We start from the raw sequence: 20,867 nt of genomic DNA on the forward strand, positions 1-20,867 counted from the left end.
TGTAGTCTATTAAGTAAACAGCTAATCCAGTTACAAAGACGTAGGCTAATATGTCTTCCATTAGGTCATTAGCCTAACACAACATTGGGTTTCTGTATATTGCAGATCTTCATATTTTACTTGAACAAGACATAATACAATATTTTTGCCATATATACTTTATCAGTCAATATAACTTCATTATGTACTTTAATATTGAAGCATGACAAATATTTTTAACTGATGTAGGATACCTAAAGTCACCTAAGGTGCTTTAAGTGCATCTGCCATGTTTCTTTACCAAACCATATACAAATGAAGGCAAAATGTAATATTTTTTCCTCTTCAAATATTTTCTAAGTAATATTTAACAGAGCAAGGTTATTTTCACAGTATTTACTATTGTTTTATGCTACTTTAACAAAGTATTTTAAAAAGCTTCTTTTGATTCGGCTTAAAATGTTTAAGTACAATAATATTATCTCCTTTAATCATTTTCCCCCAAATGGCTAAAGAACAAACCAATGTTGTCCAATGACTTTCCTAATTAACCCAACTTGAACCCAATTAACCTAGTTAAACCTTTAAATTGCACTTTAAATCTACACAAACAGACTCCTGGCAAGACCTTAATATCAGTTTGACTGAGGACTGGAATGTGTTTATAGGCCATTTTGAGGGATGTAAACAAAAACAATGGTCCCATTGTATTTGCTGTTTAACATTTTAATTTCTCTAGCTTCCGAGAATCCAAAAAGAGCCACATACCAATAAATAATGATATGATAGTTGCTTTAACATGAAGTTATGATTGAATTGCCTCTTGTTACAGTTATGAAATGGTTTATAACAAGTAGGAAATGTTCAAGGGCCAACAAGATGACCACATTGAAATGGTCTATATATAGGGTCTATAGATCCTCAATTTGTGCTAGACAGCCTTATTCAATTTAAACTGGAACATACTGTAGACTTCATCTTTCCAAGGCCAAGGTGGCAAGGATGTATTCCTTTGTTGACCCTATCTGTACAAGATGCAAGCAGTCTTGCAAGCATGCACAGTATTTTACTTGCACAAGATGCAATAATTTTGGTCAAACATTTTTTTTGATCTTGCTCCAGAATATTTTGCAAAGATGTTTGTGCAAATTCCTTAACTGCTGTCTTTGGTATTGTTTATGAAAATAACAATTTGTCAATAAGTGAACTGTACTGCATTGCCTTTACTTCATTTTAATTAATTGGAAACAATCATTTCCCTCTTCTTTTAAACAGTGGGCCAATCATTTGTTGCAATTCTTTGGTTTAGAAAAAAATAAGACAATTTAAATAGTCCTGGGTCCAAGTTTATTACCATATGGCGTCCTTTTATAATGGCTTCCAAAGCCAAATGTAATTATAAGTGGACAAAATGATGCTGTCAGGTTTTGCTTGTACTGTACTGATGTTGTCTTCATTGTTTAGTCTTTGTTTATATGTACACAATGTTAAAGCAATATATTTATATGTCTGCTGTGTTGTTAGTTATGTTGATTAGTTAATGCATGTTTTTTGACTATTTAAATAAATTAAAAGGGGTAAAATTGCACTTTAAACTCTGAATACTAGTATCTTGCATAATAACTACGAAATAGTACTGCCATCATGGCAAAGACAAAAGAGTTTACTTAAAACAAATCTGTATTGGAAATTAAACTTCTCCCCTTAAAGCATCACTTAAATCTATCACATCTCTCAAAAGTTTGGAAAAGGATCAAAATTCCACGTAAGAGGTGATAGTTTTGCCTTCGACTGTATGTAAACAAATGCAGGAGTACATTTACAGCTAACACAAGGTCACGAACTGTGGAACAAATGAAAATCGAGACGTTTGACATATCACAAGCTGTATTTATCAAGGAGTTAACTGTACAGAGTCAGTCAGGATCTGAATTATACAGCATTCATTCATTCATTCACTGTTTCCATGTGTATTAGTGTCACCCTTGTACAGTGGCTGTGAGTGAGAATGGGAGTGGTTTTCTTCATGCACAGCAGTACCATTACAGGGACAATGTCATTCATGCAACCTGAATTGCCCATGTTTCCTTTCTATTTCTTTCCTTTGAGCTTTGGAGAGATAACCCCATCGTTATTAATAATGTTATTTAAAACTGATATTAAAACCCATAAACTGGTCTTATTTCACAGCAGAAAAAGAGCGTTTTGTTTGGTCTGTACAGAAGCAATTACAATTTGTACAGGTCATCATTGAGCTGCTGAGCTAAAACCAATGGTGCTTAAGGGTCTGACACGCTAGCTACCCAAACGTTTAAAGACTAAAAAAGTACTACAATGGATCATCGTATATGCCATAAAACCCACAAAGCATGTGTGATGCTGTGCGTGTGTATATATACACATATATAAAAGTAATTAAACAACTTTAAGAATATAGACACCACGACAATCCCCCCAAAACATTAGCTATTAAAGACTGTTAAAACAATATATACTGTTAGGGTTGTGCTTTCTGCTGATTCAGTGCATCTTGCATTTAATAATACTGTAAAAAGTGTTACTTTAATAAAAGTGAGTAAAACCATTGACTAAGTGAACTACACTAGCTGGCCACTTTATAAGGTACACCTTACTAGTACCAGGTTGGACCCCAATTTGCCTTCAGAACTGCCTTAATCCTTCATGGGATAGATTCAACAAGCTACTGCAAACATTCCTCAATGATTTTGCTCCATATTGACATGATAGCATCACGCAGTTGCTGCAGATTTGTTGGCTGCACGTCTATGATGTGAATTTCCCATTCCACCACATCCCAAAGGTGCTCAATTGGATTGAGGGCTGGTGACTGTGGAGGCCATTTGACTACAGTGAATTCATTGTCATGTTCAAGAAATCAGTCTGAGATGATTCGTGCTTTATGACATGGTGCGTTATCCTGCTGGAAGTAGGCATCAGAAGATGGAGACACTGTGGTCATAAAGGGATGGACATGGTCAGCAACAATACTTAGGTAGGCTTTGGCGTTGACACGATGCTCAGTTGGTACTAATGGGCCCAAAGTGTGCCAAGAAAAAATCCCCACACCATTACACCACCAGCACCAGCCAAATTCTGACCCTACTATCCGAATGTTGCAGCAGAAATGGAGACTCTACAGAGCAGGCAACGTTTCCCCAATCTTCTATTGTCCAGTTTTGTTGAGCCTGTGTGAATTGTAGCCTCAGTTTCCTGTTCTTAGCTGACAGGAGTGGCACCCAGTGTGGTCTTCTGCTGCTGTAGCTCATCTGCCTCAAGATTGGACCTGTGTGCGTTTACACCCTATTCACATTGGGCGTCAACATCATTTTGAATGGGTACTGCTCGTCCGGCAGGGGCGTCTTTTAGAGTCGTCCTAACCTTCCCCCCCTTGTGGCGCCCCTGACGTCAGGCATTGCCGGACTGCATTGTGGATCCGTCGGCGCAGCTTCAGTGGCATTGCTTGCTGCAGAAGTTAGGAATTTCTCAACTTTTCAAGCACCAACGGACGTGTCAGCTAATCAGATTGCTTTATGCAAATACCCCAGCTCAGAAAGTAGCAGATTGCGGACTAATTTCTATGGCTAACGCTGCTATGATGATCGGTAAACGTTGATGCTGACGCCCCATTGAATGCACGGATTGAGATGCTCTTCTGCAGACCTCGGTTGTAGCGAGTGCTTATTTGAGTTACTGTTGCATTTCTATTAGCTGGAACCAGTCTGGCCATTCTCCTCTGACATCAACAAGGCATTTGCACCCACAGAACTGCCGCTCACTGGATAATTTCTCTTTTTCAGACCATTCTCTGTAAACCCTAGAGATAGTTGTTTGTGGAAATCCCAGTAGATCAGCAGTTTCTGAAATACTCAGACCAGCCCCTCTGGCACCAACAACCATGCCACATTCAAAGTCTCTTAAATCACCTTTCTTCCCCATTCTGATGCTCGCTTTGAACTGCAGCAGATCGTCTTGACCATGTCCACATGCCTAAATGCATTGAGTTGCTGCCATGTGATTGGCTGATTAGAAATTTGAGTTAATGAGCAGTTGGACAGGTGTAATAAAGTGGCCGGTGAGTATGTGGATAATTCCTAAAACCAAAATAACTTAATTACCTAAATTTTTAAAAGTGTAATCACTTTTAAGGAAGTGGATTTACTGACATTTAGTAATCACTTTTTACAGAAATCTTCCAAATGATGACACACTCGGCTTGTACGTCTCAACAGACTGAACTCATATGGGACGGAAGCAGCAGATATTAATGTATGATATGATATTGTATAAATGAAAGTGTGAGCCAAGGACATTATCCCCTGTACATATGTAAGTATCAGAACGAGTGCATTGTTTTGTAATAAAAAAAAAAGTCACAAAACCTGTCCCAGACCCTCAAGCACCAATCCTCCGCTCACAATAGCACTGTGCAATGGGGCAGTAATTTAGTGCAAAGGAAAAGTTGCATAAATTTTCTACTCGCAATTGTTTACATTATTTCCATTCGCCACCACGTTGGACACTTCTTACTGCACACCCTCTGCCTGTATAAGTTATTCTATTGCATAAAAATAGGATTATTTTTTTCTTTTTCTGTACCAAAAATTAGACTTGAAGACAAAACCAAGGGCGTCAAAGGAAGAGAAATTCAGACCCGGACACAGAACGCTCTTAAGAGAGATATATATATACAGTATATGTATATACAATGCTTTGAGATTGTATACAGAACAAAAAATAAGAGCTGACAATTGTATATTTCAAAGCAGAGATGTTACAAAAGCATGTGCATGACGCTCTGTTCGGATAAAGGAACCAACATGAACTTGCAGAGAGAAAATGACTGACTGAAAAACAAACGTACACAAACATCATCATCTCCTCCTCCTGATTGGTTTACATTTCTCTTTACAGAAAGAGGACCATTGCTTCTAACGTTATTTTTTTTTTACATTTAAAGGACTACAGCGGACAATGAGGCACAAATATGATACCTGAAACCATTACATTTCCATTTAACACACTATGACATTTAGTTTCAACCCTGTATGACGCATGAGACGCATCCTAATGTAGTCAGCTCATGTTCGACTGCAGTTTGTGCATGTATATTGAAGAATCTGTCATCATTTGCAGAGTTGTCTAAAGCATGTACCACTTTTCTCGCAGTATACCTTGCATTTTTGCTAGCTATATGGGCTTTCTATTCTATTACCTGCAGAGTAACACAATTCAAAGTCACATTTCGCTCAAGTTCAGCCAATCAGGAGAGACAATCACATACTAACACGGCATTCATCTTACAACCACATCACCTGTTAAACCAAACGCCTGAATCCCTTCAGATCGCTTTTAGCGTCAAAACGTGTGGTTAAAAACTAAAATATTCGCTTCTGGAGTTTTACAAAACAATCAGCTCTGTGCTTGGAAGACTTCTGAGTGTAAATCAAATCATGTAAACGATAGCTTGATGATTGATGCGATACACGTACATGCGTAGACACATACACAACCCATTTGGTAGTCATTAGAAAAGCAGTCGACCTGGCACTCAACATATAATGCATAACATGAGATTAATAAACGACTGTGGTGGGGGGGGGAAACCAACAAACCCTTGAAATCAGATCTGAGAATACACTCACGGCAGGTGAGCTGCTTCCATTTATTGGAAAAAAAAAGACAGGTCATATTTCTCCATCTGATACCTCGTCGGCATGCTCAGATATGGCGTTCAAACATGTGGTCTACAAAGAGGCAAGACGAGAATCCAAATCGTGTGGAAGAGCCATCAATGAATACAAATCAACAAGAGTATAAAAGAGCTAAAACAACTTACAAAAGAAACAGACAAAACATGCTCTTCAGAAAAAGGACCAACCTCCAGAAAGATTTTGGCATATTTCCGGTTCAGCGTGAGATTGTATAGAACTGAAGTCGAGACGTACAATTTACAAAGAGAGAGACGGGTACACGTACATATGGGTCATCTTGTTTGTTCACGAACGGATTAGAAAATAATCTTCATCAGCTACTTTACTACAACATCTTCCTCTTTTATCCTCCATTTGCCTATGCTATCAGCTCTTTGGCCCGTATGGAGCTCCTGAATTGTCATAGTCCTCGGCAGCCACTAGAGGGCGCTCACTGACACATGAGCTCAATGCACCTCCTTGTGCCTGATTCCAGCTGGACAGCAAAGGGAGTTCACAGTGACGCCTTCCTTATTCCTGATTCCCATAGAGCACTTTCCTGGAGTTTCCAAGTCCTGCCTCACTGCTGTAGGGTGGCTCATTTCTTCTTGGCCGTCTTTTTCTCAGGCTTTTCACCCTTGTCTGAGCGCACCGATCCCCCGTCGGCTCGGTCGGACTTTTCGCCTCTTTCCGAGCCGCCGGCTCTGCTGCCATCCCTGCGCGTTCCCTCGTCGGTAGATGAGGTAGTTGGATGGGTCTGCCCCAATTTGGCAAGCTCTTCGTGCTCACTTATACTCGCGGTTATGCTTGTGATCCAGCTTTTCAGATCATCCTGCAGGTCAAAAACAGATTTAAGACTAAATACATGTTTTCATAAGAAAAAAAAAAAACAAGTTAAAGTTATGACCAGCAGTCTCATTTATAAAACTTTGCACAGAAACCTTCCTAAACGTAAAGGTATTGAAGAATTAATGTTTTTATTAATGATTATGGATCACATAATGATTTAAAGACAGTTACGTCAATATTTTAGTTAAATATGTTTACTTAGTGGGTGACGCTGGTTCGAGCCTCGTTTTTGTATGGAGTTTGCATGCTCCAGGTGCTCCGGTCCTTACAGTCCAAAGACATGGGGTACAGGTGAATTGGGTAGGTTAAATTGTCCGTAGTGTATGGAGTGTGTATGGATGTTTCCCAGAGATGGGTTGCAATTGGAAGGGTATCTGTTGTGTAAAGCATGTGCTGAATAATTGGTGATTCATTCCACTGTGACGACCTTGGATTATTAAAGGGACTAAGCCGAAAAGCCCCCCACAAAACATTGCATTTTTCTTTATTAAACGAGTTTGTCTTCTGTTATCAACAGGGGTGTGTGTGTGTGTGTGTGTGTGTGTGTGTGTGTGTGTGTGTGTGTGTGTGTGTGTCTGTGTGTGTGTTAGAACAAATCAGAGAGGTGGGGGCCCTGTCGATGCAATAGCCTAGTGGTTAGCTTGCCGACATATGGTGGAGTAGCACGTCAGGGCGTCTAGAGATCGAATCCCAGCTCGAAGACATTTCCCAACCCTACTCTCCTCTCTCTCACCCACTTCGCTTCCTGTCTAATTACTGTCCTTTCTAATAAGGAAAAAAAAGAGAGGGGGGCTCTAATGCAAGACTTCTACCAAGGGCATTCACTCGAGCATAATTCACTCACACTATGGTATACGAACCATGCGTTTCCCGGTTCGTTTGACAAGTGTGAGTGCTCCGAAACTGGGCCAGGCACGGTTCAAGTGGCCGGCCTGGCCCAGCTAGAAGAGGTGTGCCAAAGCCAGGTTTGGTTGGGCTTTGGCATGGTGCGCTTGTAGTGTAAGGGTTGTAAGAGGCTAAATTATCATATGCATTTGTTTATACGACAAAAATGTCTTTTTGACTCAAGAAGGTCCATACTGACTCCAAAGGCAGATACTGATAAGATCAGGGCCTGGTGTGTGGACTTTGGGGGGTTCTAGATGTGGTCACATGTTGATTGGTCAGTTTGAATGTCTCAGTATTTGGACATTAGTCACATGGTCAAGAAGGATACAAAATAGGTGGTAAACTCGGGCCCTGCCTATTTTCCTGGTCTGTTTCTCTCCTGCTCTGCTCCTCTCCTCCTCTGGAGTCTATCTTCTCTGACTCTACTGCAATAAGGCAAAACTTCTGGGCCTGCTCTCTTTGTCTCTCTCTCCCTCTCCCTTTGTCTCTCCGTCTACCTCTGGTAACTTTGATTTTACATGTAAGCTGGGTACAATTGATATCATATGTTTTATTATTTCATGTTTTATCATTTTATACAGTTATTTTGTAAATAATTCAGCTGTAACCATAGAGAATTATTGTCATTAAATGATCTCATTTTCAAGTATTTGTGAATTACTTTTGATTTAACATCAACATTTAATTGTTCCATATTGCAATAGAATAAAATCACATAATATCAACGCTCTCCCACATTTATAGCTATTAATACTGCCCTTATTTCCCTTTTGGTATAAGATTGCAGAAGAATGGTTTGACTAGAAATGTACAGTTTTTTACCATCATACTGATTACTTTTTAGTCATTCGGCAGAACTACAGTTCGAACCGCTGTTGTTAAAACCCATTCTTACAGGGTGTACTCACACTATGCTATCCAAACCATGCCTTGGCGTGTTTCCCGGTTTGATTGAGACGTGCGAGTACTCTGAATCGGGTTCAGGTGCGGTTCATTTGGCCAGCCCTGGCCTGATTGGAAGAGGTGTGCCAGAGCGTGGTTCACTTGGGCTCCTGAGCCCGAACAACATTAGATGAGATGTGACGTTTAAGGGACTGTTTAATATGGATTTATTAATCATTCTTACTGTTCAATGAACGCAAACTGTCGTAGATTATTAAAGAAGCAAACCCCTCACTGCAAGACAGATGCACCTTCAGCAAACCTCCTTATACTTGCAGCACGAGGACTTTATGATTGTTTATGAGCGTCAAAAGTGGCTGATCTGTTCTGCGAAATATTTAACTGTGTTACTGCATATCAAACCACTAAAACGACTAAAGAAATCTCAACTGTGATATGTCCACTGTCCTGAGCGAGAGCGCTTCTCTTCTGTTAAACTGAACAGCGCATCATCGATGACGTAAGCATGCTCTGGCTCGGATGCAATGTGAGTGCAGGCCGTCGGGGAAGAGGGGTAGGGGGGACAAGCTTGCTTCGTCATGGTTCAAGGCAACTGTACACAAAGGTCTCAAGGCAACCCTCACAAAGGTCAACCCCCCCATTAAAACTCTTACATTATACTTTATTGAATATTAAATATGTTTGTCTTCTGTTTCAACAGGTGTGTATGTGTAGGAAGGTTACAACAAATCAGAGAAAAGGGCCCTAATGCAAGACTTCTACCAAGGGGATTCACTCGAGAATGATTGCAAACATAACTGGGACCCAGAAACCCAAAATACGACCCTGGTTGTCAATACATCTTAAAGGGTCACGAAACACCAAAACACATTTTTTTGAGCTGTTGACAGTCGTATATGTGTCCCACACTGCTAAAAACACTATTAGGACACCTATATTTCACTAAAAAGCGTAAATTGGTTGTTTTTGCATTATTTCAAGTAAATTCGTACTTCCGGTTTGAAACTAATTTTTAAAAGCTGCATCACGGTCATGACATAATAGCGTGTATTCCAGCATGCGGACTGGGTGTCTGTGCCAGAGTGTGTCTTATTACGTCTTACAGTGTGCTGCATTAATGCATGAGTAAGGCTTGGTTCAAACCAATCAGCGCGCTCTATTGTGCAACTTCATTAATATTCATTACTGTCACAGTGGTTAGACGACACTCACACCACGTTGTGTTGGCAAAACAAGCGTTAAAGGGCCATGAAACCCCCTCGTTTCAGCAGGGTGTTTTCACACCTCTTCTTTGGAAAAAGTCAGAAAAGTGGGGGTGTCCAGCTCTGTTTAGGGGGGAGTGTCGGAGGAACTAAAGTGGGAGGGTGTGGGAGTGTCTATTTGGGCACGCGCGAGTTTCAGTCAAAATACACAGGAGAAAGGGATGGTGTTTAACCTACATGGACATCTGTAGTCGAATTATTTGCCAAATTATTAAATGTCGGACTTTAACTGCAGTTCGGCTCTTTCATTCAGGGAATTCATTCATGCCCCTCGCGACAAATGAGATATTTGATTCGAGGATCTGCTCTAAGCGTGTATTTTTCATGCAATGTTTGATACCGCACGGCGAATGACAGAAAAAAAACTCCGCATTTCCCGGAAACTTAGATGCACACGGCAGGTAGCGTCCGAAAGCCGCGTGTGTTATTCCGGTCACAAAATGCGGTGCTAACATGTTTGCACTCAATGCAATAGTTAACTTATTTGATACGAACAAACTGAATATACAAAGAGCACTGGTCGCTCACTTACCAAATCTGTAGAGACAGGACAATCACCAGCAACTAGAGCCGCGTCTTTATGAAGAGAAGACTACATCCGGAATCCGGATTTCAGCGTTTGCAGATGAGAACAGCTCTCAGGTAAACAATAATCCCCCTTAGACACGTAAATTATTGTTGTCGAGCGTCGCGTACACTGTAATCCACACGTGATCCAGATAAGCTCTCACAGAGAGAAAATGAAAACGAAACTTAATGGCAGCAAACTGTAAAAGCAACACTTCACGCTTGTTTTGCCAACACAACGTGGCGTCTCTGTGGTGTAAAGACGGTGACACTAATGAATATTAATGAAGTTGCACAATAGAGCGCGCTGATTGGTTTGAACCAAGCCTAACTCATGCATTAATGCATCACACTGTAAGACGTAATAAGGCACACTCTGGCACAGACGTCCAGTCTGCACGCTGGAATACAACGCTATTATGTCATGACCGTGACGCAGCTTCAAAAATTCGTTTCAAACAGGAAGTACGAATTTGCTTGAATTAACGCAAAAACAACCAATTTACACTTTTTAGTGAAATATAGGTGTCTTAATAGTGTTTTTAGCAGTGTGGGACACATATACGACTGTCAACAGCTCAAAAAATGTGTTTTGGTGTTTCGTGACCCTTTAAGTGTTGCTTTTATAGTTTGCTGCCTCACGTGTGGATTAACAGTGTACGCGACGCTCGACAACAATAACTTACGTGTCTAAGGAGGAACATTGTTTACCTGAGAGCTGTTCTCATCTGCAAACGCTGAGATCCGTATTCGTTTGTAGTCTCCTCTTAATAAAGACGCGGCTCTAGTTGCTGGTGATTGTCCTGTCTCTACAGATTTGGTAAGTGAGCGACCAGTGCTCTTTGTTTATTCAGTTTGTTCGTATCGAACTAAGTTAACCATTGCACCGAGTGTAAACATGTTAGCACTACAACCAAACTTTAACCTCGTGTAGGGTTTTTACCGCATTTTGTGACCGGAATAACACACGCCGCTTTCTGACGCTACCTGCCGTGTGCATCTAAGTGTCCGGGAAATGCGGAGGTTTTTTTTCTCTCGTTCGTCGTGCGGTATCAAACATTGCATGAAAAATACATGCTTAGAGCAGATCCTCGAATCAAATATCTCGTTTGTTGCGAGGGGCATGAATGAATTCCCTAAATGAAAGAGCCAAACTGCAGTTAAAGTCCACCATTTAATAATTTGGCAAATAATTCGACTACAGATGTCCATGTAGGTTAAACACCATCACTTTCTACTGTGTGTTTATTTTGACTCTGAAACTCGCACGTGCCCAAATAGACACTCCCACACCATCCCACTTATCTTCCTCCGACACTCCCCCCTAAACAGAGCTGGACACGCCCACTTTTCTGACTTTTTCCAAAGTAGAGGTGTGAAAACACCCTGCTGAAACTAGGGGGTTTCATGGCCCTTTAATCTAACTGAAATAAGCTGATTCGGATGGAAACTGTCGGTGGTTTTCAGCTGGTTCTTTCCCTCCATAAGATATTAACTTTTATAGATGTTTGGTCAACTGGAATACAAAGCTGGTTTAGCAAAAAAGAAAAAAAGTCTGAAGATTGCATTTAGTCATGGTTATGACTGCATTTATATCTCACTAAATTACACAGATTGTAATCAAACCAGTAAACATGGAAACCACCTAGGATGATAAAAACTCACCTCATCTTTAGCATGGAACAGAAACTCGCTTCCATCCTTAGTTCTAAAACGATAAAGCAAAAAGTATGTTATGAACAGGGAACTCCACATATGTGGTCAATCTGCTAAAGGAAAAAGCACAGCTGAAGTACTTGAGTGTGAAGACATTCTTCTTCTTTTTGTAACCATTGTTGATGTCACAGGCACAACGGCTCAGGTTGATAAGTGGCTCGTTGTTGTAAGGTGTGGCGGTATTCTTCGCATCCTTGTAGAAGCCCAGCTCACCTTTATTCAACACGCAGTAGAGATTGACCCAAGATCTGCTGTAGTGCGGGAGAGAAAACAGACGGTTCGGCCATTAGAGTCCATTAGACACTCTGCTCCTAGCTACTCACCTGCTGAGTCTGGGATGACCAGCCCTTGAGACTGAGCAAGACCAAACTGCTGCAGAGGTCAGTAAAAGAGCTTTAGAAAGAGATGGGCAGACCGTGGCTTACCTTTGTAGAGAGGCAGGAGAACAGGCAGCGGCAACGAGAGCACAAGAAAGAAGAGAGATTTTGGTTAATAAGCTATACTGCTGTGTGAAGGCTAACATTAAAAAGATAGCTTCAATGGTCAAGCGTATTATGTGCACATACATGCTACCAAAGAACAGACAGCCATTCTTTAGAGTTCCTTCAACTCCTCAATGCAATGAATTAGTTTGTAATGTGGCGGCGCATCAGGTCTTGTACAAACTGGCTGAATAAAGCTGTGAAGGGTGGTGAAGGCTTCATACCTTGCTAGCCATGGCTTCAGAAACCCAGCATCTGATGGTCTTCTGATACAGCAACATCCAGCAACCAGGCTGATTTTAGTGTTACCATGCAATTGGCAAGCAGTGCTAACAGCTAGCTATTTTCTGCCATTGCTGGATATGAAACTTGTTATCAGGAATGACAGCCAAACAGCTGCTCTTCAGTTAACTTTAGGAAACATTTTAGCCTTGTAAAGCATTCAAGCATATCCCAGTTTGACTTGAAACTTGGTGAAAGAAAATAAGAGCTGCCTTGTATTAAAAATGTCAGTGCTCTAGCATCAATACACAATGCTAATAACAAAATTAGCATAGCTTTGAATAACCAATCATACTGATTGGCATATTTAGTTTAGCCATTTCCATGCTAATTCCATGCCATGTACCCTTAATGGTTAGACCACAAAATCCCACCTGTTTGAACTCTTCTTTTGGCCCTCGATGTCAATTTTTCGGAAGAGGAACCCTTCGTGCTGGGCCGTGTGGGTGGGTGGCAGGGGTACTTGTGGACTGCTCTGAGCTGGAGCAGACCTCGAGCGTCGTGTTTCGCCAGCTGTTGGTTCCTTGGGTCTTGGTCGTCTTCTCGGTTTGGGTCTATCCCGAGCCCGAGGCCGGTCCGGTCGAGAAGTCTTTTCCGGCAATCCATTGGGGAGTCGTGGAATCTCTCCTCTAGCCTGAGTTTCAAATATAAGGTAATAATGAGCATGTGACCTAATGTAGTTTGAACAAGAGAAACAAACAGACTGTCCACACACCTGTGCTGCTTCTCTTTCCTGAAGCTGCTCCACAATCTCTGCTAACGTGGATCTTTTCTCCCTGCCAACATAAAAGGGGAAGTCTGAAACCTTGCAATAGGTCTCTTAATCTAATAATCTATATCGTCTGCAAATATTTGAGAAATGCAGAGAAATAACAGCTGGCTTCTGTCCTTCTTGACTTGTATTGTTTACTTGAGTTGTCGTTTTTGTTCTCGCAATGATTCCTTGCTGAATGACCAATCAGTGTGCTCTCTTATACTGATGGCCGACGCCAGGGCTGGCTGATTAATCGAAAAGAAATCGAAATCGACATTCAGGACCTATAATCGATCAAATTTTTCCAGGTCAATGTTTTTAATTACCTTCTCTACTGTGTGTGGAGTTAAGCTCTGTTAAGGCTCAATTATACTTTATATTTATATTATTATATTTATATTTATTATATTATGATTTTTACTTATATTATTATTATTAATATTATTATTATAATTATGATATTATGTTTCTGCCAAGGGCACGTTTACAGTCCGGCACAGCCTTCGCATACCAGTGCATCTCTTAAAAAAATGTATTTGCACGTCACAATGATGCGTATTGCAAGCTTTGTGATTGGTTGGTTTAGTAGCAGTAACGATAGTGGGCAGCGCACAGAGTCACGTTTTAGGGAATGTGTGTTTTAATTTCAGTTGTTCAGCGGTGATGTTCAATAAATAATCATAGATAGTGTGTGTTTCCTTCAATTAATTTAAAATGAAGTAATCCACCCTACATTAAAAATGTCTCACTTGTAATATGAGCATATTTACTTTGCAAAACCTGTCAATGAACTCTGAGGGCAAAAACATAAAATAAATTTAAAAACCATCATTCTTTAATCTTTATCGTGTTAAAATGTTCAGTCTATCGAGATTTTGATTTTGGGCCAAATCGCACAATTCTAGCCAATGCCAATTCTACATGCTGAATTGGGCCAACTTGATCCGACATTAACATGACAAATGAAGTGTGGAACACACTACACTAACTAGCCGAACCTATGCTGACCAACGGCCTGACAAAGCTCAAATGACTGACGGTCGGTTAGGGTTGTCTTGATCCTAAAAGTCAGTACCGATCGATAGTGAAATTTTAAAAACATCCATTTTCCTCTAACACTGGAGTGCTGGTAAGCACGTTTTTAAACACCACTGATTTGACATTTAGATTAAATTAAATTAGGGCCGGGACACACTAAACCAACAGTAGGGTTGTCACAATACTGAAATTCGGAACTAGACGATACTGAAATCTTAAAAACGTCAATTTCCTGTTAACATTTGAGCGTGTTCTTGAAGAGCACTGATTTGCCATAATGTTCATGTGCTCAACAGAAATGACTGTGATTGGCCGTGAAAGTCATCATTTCACCAAACTCACCTTTGTTTACTGAGTGTAACTCAGCAGTAACAGATACAGGGACACCAGAGCTTGCTAAAACCGTGCTTAATCTGCAGCTCGCTTGTATGTCAGCTTATAGATAAACCAGCTGATCAATGTGACTTATAAACGCTCCAGTGTCCCTGTGTCTGTGGTTACACTCAATAAAAACCGGGTAGTTCAGTGAACTGTTGACCTTCACAGCCAATCACAGTCATTTCTGTTGAGCACATGAACATTATGGCAAATAAGTGCTGTTTAAGAACACGCTCAAATGTTAACAGGAAATTGACGTTTTTAAGATTTCAGTATCGACTACTACTGAATTCCAGGATCGTGACAACCCTACTGTTATTTAAAAACAATATATATATATATATATATATATATATATATATATATATATATATATATATATATATATATATATATATATATATATATTCAGTGGATTAACTTTTTAGTGCATTCATTTCTCAGTTAAAGACGTATCTCAACGTACGCTAGGAAAATAAACATAGTAAATTTAGATTTCATACAAAATTAAACTTGCTTGCTCAGGTGGCATTAACTGATAGCTAGAGCAGTGGTTTCCAACCTTTATTTGCTTAAGACCCCCTTTTCCCCTGGAAAATATTGTACCACATTTAATGATATTAATCACTTATATAAGTTTGCAGTATGTATGACAAAAATGTTGTTTTCAAACAAACGTTAGTTTAGTAATAGTATATTTGTTACTATATTTAGATATTGTAATGTAAAACATAAAAGCAAAACATTAGTAGGCCATTTGTAACTGAAAAACGTAAGCCTTTGGCCTTTGAATTGGCCCTATTTTAAATTCAATAACACAAATATCAGTATTCGCACTGGTGTATAAAGGAAAAATATAACAGGCTATTACAATTTAATACTTGCATGTTATTTGTTATGCTCTATCAATTAGTGTGACTGTATTTTTTTGTGGAGGATGGATTACAAATTTGTCCATCTTTGGTCAGATAGGGCAGTAGTCCTCTCAACGCTTAACAATTTTACAGCAGACAGTGGTGGGGGTAGGGGTGGTTGTGGGTGGGGATTCGTAGGTTGCTAGGCAAATATCAATCTCAAAGGATGACAAAAGCTGACAAAACGTTGCCGTAACTCTGATATAAGTTTTATTTTTGGAGAAAAGTACAAAGTGTTTGCATATTCTATATAAGCTAAAGCTGATAGGTCAATTCTTGTCACGTAACTCGTTTTGTGCTCGTGGCCCGCTTGCCGCTTGTATGCGCAACCTGCACACCTCCATTAGAAACAACAAACTTGTGCAAACTCTAGAAATACGCGATATGCGATCAGCCCCTAAAAGGCCGCCGTCATTTGCGATCTCCATCAGTTGATCTTTTTGCAGAGCCATGCTGGATTCACCCAAGCGGCAACCTCCCGCTCTCCCTCAGGAAGCCAATACGGAAGTAACTAAAGCTGCAATACATCCGAAATTCCGCTAGTCCTGGCCGCTCCTGGCTCCAAAACAGAGCAAATTTCAATTGAGCCCACTGTTAGAATGGCCAACTTTACAGCAGAAAAAAGGGTGTTTAAAGCCTGGTACAAAAAAAGGTTTTGGTTAATACAGCTAATATTACCTTTCATGACAACTGTGAGGGGGGTGAATTTTTTTATAACTCATCCGTTTCCTTTATATTCAGTTATATTAAGTTTGCATAATTAAGGGCGTGGCCACTTGATTGACAGCTAGGTCTCGCTGGTCGCCGTCACGTCACCTCAGCTGAATCCTGCAGATTAGCCACTGAACTCGGCTTATTTATCGTATTTCTGTGTTGTTTTATGTGGCTTTACACAGTCAACTGCCTTTTGGACTTGTTTCCCACAATTATTAGATGGCATGGCATGCTGAGTTAATTGTGCTCACAAACCATTCACGTGGCCTCCGTTTCCCATGTGAGTAAAGTTATATACTTATCTACCATCTCTATACATGTATTTGTTTCATTTAAGATCATTTATCGTTTATATTTATATTTAGAGCTGTAATGCACTCCAGAATCTGTCAGATTGATTAGCTGTAGGCTCTAGAACCGTCATCTGAAGCGTTGTCATACAGTGTTATGCTGGATTTCATCAATAGTCTTACATAAACTAACACAGACTATATCTGAAGTGTTTGTAAGTAATTCGCGTTTTCCTCCTGTTGAAAAACGTCATAAGAACAATGTTTAGTGGCTCAATGTATTACAGCAGTGTTTTTAAAAGTCTAAACACTTTATTGATATGGTATACAACCAAGCACAAGTGGTCAGAATACAAACGAGTCACAGGTGATAAAGTATTAGGCGTTCTCCCAAAGTAAAGTGTGTCTGAACCAGGTCCAAGCTAAATGCTAGCAGGTGTCTGAATCTCCGCTCATTCTCCGCCTCTTTGCCCTTGTTTGGTATCCCGCCATCGGTGTGATGACGCGCAAACAAAATGGCGACGGTTGGCCACGCCTACTTGTGGCTTCTTTTGCGCTCTTTAGAAACCTATGGGTGACGTCACGGATACTACGTCCATATATTTTACAGTCTATGGATTCACCTGATTTGTTGACAGTTCGGGTCCTTCACTGGGCCTTTCCCCCTTAGCAAAGAAACTTTTCAGAGACGTCTATTTCTTATTCATTTTGCTGCTTGTTGGTTAAATTTGGCCGCTCAAGTTACCGAGATGTAAGCGAGACAATATGGTCATTTTTTCATAATAAAAGATCGTTCAGATAATAAATACAACAGAACTAATTAATGATTTCTTGTGCGACCTGTTACCAATTGATCCACGCACCGGTGACTGAGGACCACTAAGCTAGGGGATAAAATGAACTAAGGCAACATGATTGTTCTCCTAATTGTCCACTGCTAAGACATTTTCAAAATGTGATGCGACCCCCCACAAAGCTCGCTGAGGCCCCCTAGTGGGCCGGGACCCCCTGTTGGGAACTGCTGAGCTACAGCATCCAAGGTGACTCTAAAAAAAGAAAGGACGGCTCTTTGTTTGCAGTCATAAATGCAGTCACTCACCCGCCAGCAGATCGTCTGTCCGACTGCTCTCTTGCCTCCTGCTCGCTGCTTTCTTGTCTCTCCATTCGATGTCTGTCCCGCCGACGAACCTCATGACCTTCATGTTCACTAGATGTCTGTCTCTCTAGCCTTTTTTCCACCCTCTCCGCTCGTTCCCTCCACACCTCCTGAGGAAGCTCATCCCTGCGTGCCTGAATCAGCTGCTCTGTAGAAAGTTGTCTCTCCAACCGGGACTCCCTTGGTGGTGGGTGCTGCTCCACCAGAAGTTCGGACCGACTGCTCCCGCTCCCTCCCACCATACTGTTCAGCCTCTCCCGTCCTCCACCAGGCTCCTGGAGGACCACCTCTGCCATCACGTTCTCATGATACCGTTCCCTCTCCTTCTCCAGCAGGGGGTGGACCACCTCATGGATGTGTTCGATCTTCTGCTGTGGGACTTGGCCCTTAAAGTCAGGTCGCAACTGAGTGACCTTATGCTCCATAGCAGTGCCCAGTCCTGCGGCCACACCAACAATCCCAGCATTCCTGGCTTCCTGAAGGCGATAAGTAGCAGCTCCATTCATGATGGGAGTGTAGTTGGCCACTGTGGAGCCCAGTCTGCGGGCCACAGAAGAGGGAGAGGGCTGCGGGGTGATGCGCTCCGCCCGGGGCTCGCCCTGCTCATAAATAGTCTGTCTTATGATGGAGGAAGGGCTACTGCGAGCTGGAGAAGAGTCCTGGGGGTCCAAGAAAACCTTACGTCCCAATAAGGGAGTTGGGGGAAGCTTGCTCTGCTCGGCTTTGATCTTCTCTACCTAAATTATGAAACAAGGGAATAGGTACTTTGGTTAACACTTTAGTTTAAGGGCCTTTTCTCACTATTAAAGGGATAGTTCACCACAAAATGGAATTGTATTCATTTTTTTCTCAATCTTAAGTGGTACCAAACCTTTAAAAGTTTCTTTATTCGGTCACACTTTATTGTGATGATCAATTTAAGTTACATTGCATGTACATGCTAACTAATTCTCATTAGATTCGAAGAAGACTGTTAGGTTGGGGTTAGGGTTGGGATTAGGGTTAGTGTAAGTTGACAGGTACTTGCAAAGTTTCTTATGGTCAGTTAAATGTCTGTTGAAGGAGAAGTATCAACAGATAGTAAGCAGACAGTCTACTAATGGCCTGTTTCCGCTGAGTTGTATGGTACGGTTCGGTTTGGTATGCTTTTATCTTTTTTTTTTTTTTTTTTATTCTGCAGCCAGAATTCTAACCAGAACCAGAAAATCAGAGCACATCACACCTGTCCTCAGGTCTCTACACTGGCTGCCAGTTACATTCAGAATAGATTTTAAAGTATTATTACTGGTCTATAAATCACTAAATGGCCTAGGACCTAAATACATCACAGATATGCTCACTGAATACAAACCTAACAGATCACTCAGATCATTAGGATTATATAAACTAAAAGTTCCAAGAGTTCAGTCAAAGCAGGGTGAATCGGCTTTTAGCCACTATGCCCCTCGCTTCTGGAATCAGCTTCCAGAAATGATCAGATGTGCTCCAACATTAGGCACATTTAAATCAAGACTGAAAACACATCTGTTTAGCTGTGCCTTTACTGAATGAGCACTGTGCTGCGTCCGACAGATTGCACTATCATGTTTTTCTCTTCTTCTTCATTCTTTTATATCACATTTTACCTGTTTTTATGTTTTGTTTTGTTTTTACACATTTTAATTATTTGTTTTTATTTTTATTTTACTTGTTTCTTTTATTCTTGTTTATGTAAAGCACTTTGAATTGCCATTGTGTATGAAATGTGCTATATAAATAAACTTGCCTTGCCTTGCCTTATCGCCGTTTCCACTGTCAAAAGGTGTACCGAACCGAACTGTACCGTACCGTACCACTTTTTCGCCAGCCTTTCAAAAGGGTACCAAACACGAGAAAGGTTACCAAAAGGCAGAGCTAGACACGCAGCTGAACGCTATTGGTTTACAGAAATACGTCAATTGCTTACGCAACAAGTCAAAATGAAAACAAAAAAACGACATGTTTAAAATACACAGCCGAGAGATTCTTTTATTATATATATATATATATACATATAATAACGAGCCATGGTCGATCAGGGCTCAAACGAACCTTGATGAACAGCCACAAAGCCATGGAGTAGAGCAGAATCTACCCTGTGCCTCAAAGTTTTTACAAGCCAGTCTGAAGCGTGAGCGGGAAACACCGTTAACGTGATTTAAATATTTTCCAGTAGGTTTAGATATTAATTAGCAATCATTCATTCAAACATGAATGAGTTTGGGGAAACACTTGTCACTACACCGTTCATTTCCTAAACAATGGATCATACTATGATAGTTCAGCTGCGAGTTAGAACGTTGTTTGGCAAACGCGCCCAAGATTAATTAAAATCTTCGGAATTACTCAAAACTGAACTGTGTTAGGCCAAATTGGAGCTAAACACAATATCAATGGTCCTCCAGAAGCAGGATTGGGCACATCTACCTTTTATATACATTTGGTCTCAGTTACCGTGGTCAGGCGACGTAAAGAGCTGAATCGTTCTTCCCACGTGGCAGCAGCTTTGCGGAAAGCTTCGTGCCTGCGAATCAGCTGCTCGACTTCATCCACACTGCCACCCAGCTCATTACTGTTAAGGAGGGGTTCCTGAGCGGTGAGCCAGGCCTCTGCCACCACTGCTTCCTGAGCAAACTGATGCACCTCCAGCACTGAGAAAAAAAAAGATGTTGGAAAACACACGAGACTGATTACATGACTTCTACGTCATTTAACTCACTCTGCTGCAAATCTTCCCAGTGTTTCTCCCATTTCTCAGTGAGTTCTTGCTGCTTGGACAAAACCCTCTCCAGCTTGTCTTTGATCTGAAAAGGTCAAACAATCCAATGTTATATATTTAAAAAAGACAGTTTTGCATGGCATGTACTTTATTAAGCTGGAAACACACTATGCACACTATAAAAAAGCTTGGCTAATGCATTGAAAGCAGGGAATGCCTACAAGACAGGCATGAAATAAAGCATGCA

General features: G+C 40.8%; 1 protein-coding gene across 9 annotated transcripts in view; it reads right to left on the reverse strand.

Annotated features, from left to right (window-relative positions):
* Window positions 1-1,848: 1,848 nt before the first annotated feature.
* The window catches only part of sptbn4b (spectrin, beta, non-erythrocytic 4b), a 125,039-nt gene continuing 106,020 nt past the window's right edge, over window positions 1,849-20,867 (reverse strand). For 2 of the 9 annotated variants that reach the window (XM_087293405.1, XM_087293403.1), the window contains exons 30-37: window positions 20,621-20,705; window positions 20,356-20,552; window positions 17,827-18,620; window positions 13,355-13,415; window positions 13,014-13,273; window positions 11,956-12,123; window positions 11,825-11,867; window positions 1,849-6,522 (exon numbers count right to left, since the gene is read on the reverse strand). In XM_087293405.1, coding sequence (XP_087149531.1) covers window positions 6,289-6,522; window positions 11,825-11,867; window positions 11,956-12,123; window positions 13,014-13,273; window positions 13,355-13,415; window positions 17,827-18,620; window positions 20,356-20,552; window positions 20,621-20,705 — 1,842 coding nt within the window. In that variant the 3' untranslated portion in view covers window positions 1,849-6,288. Of the gene's footprint in view, window positions 6,523-11,824; window positions 11,868-11,955; window positions 12,127-13,013; window positions 13,416-17,826; window positions 18,621-20,355; window positions 20,553-20,620; window positions 20,706-20,867 lie in introns of all 9 variants that reach the window. The other 7 variants (XM_087293404.1, XM_087293402.1, XR_015515254.1 and 4 more) reach the window with 4 other exon arrangements.

This window comes from Danio rerio, chromosome 18 (genome assembly GCF_052040795.2).
Source record: "Danio rerio strain M-AB ecotype USA chromosome 18, GRCz13ab, whole genome shotgun sequence".
NCBI lineage: Eukaryota > Metazoa > Chordata > Actinopteri > Cypriniformes > Danionidae > Danio > Danio rerio.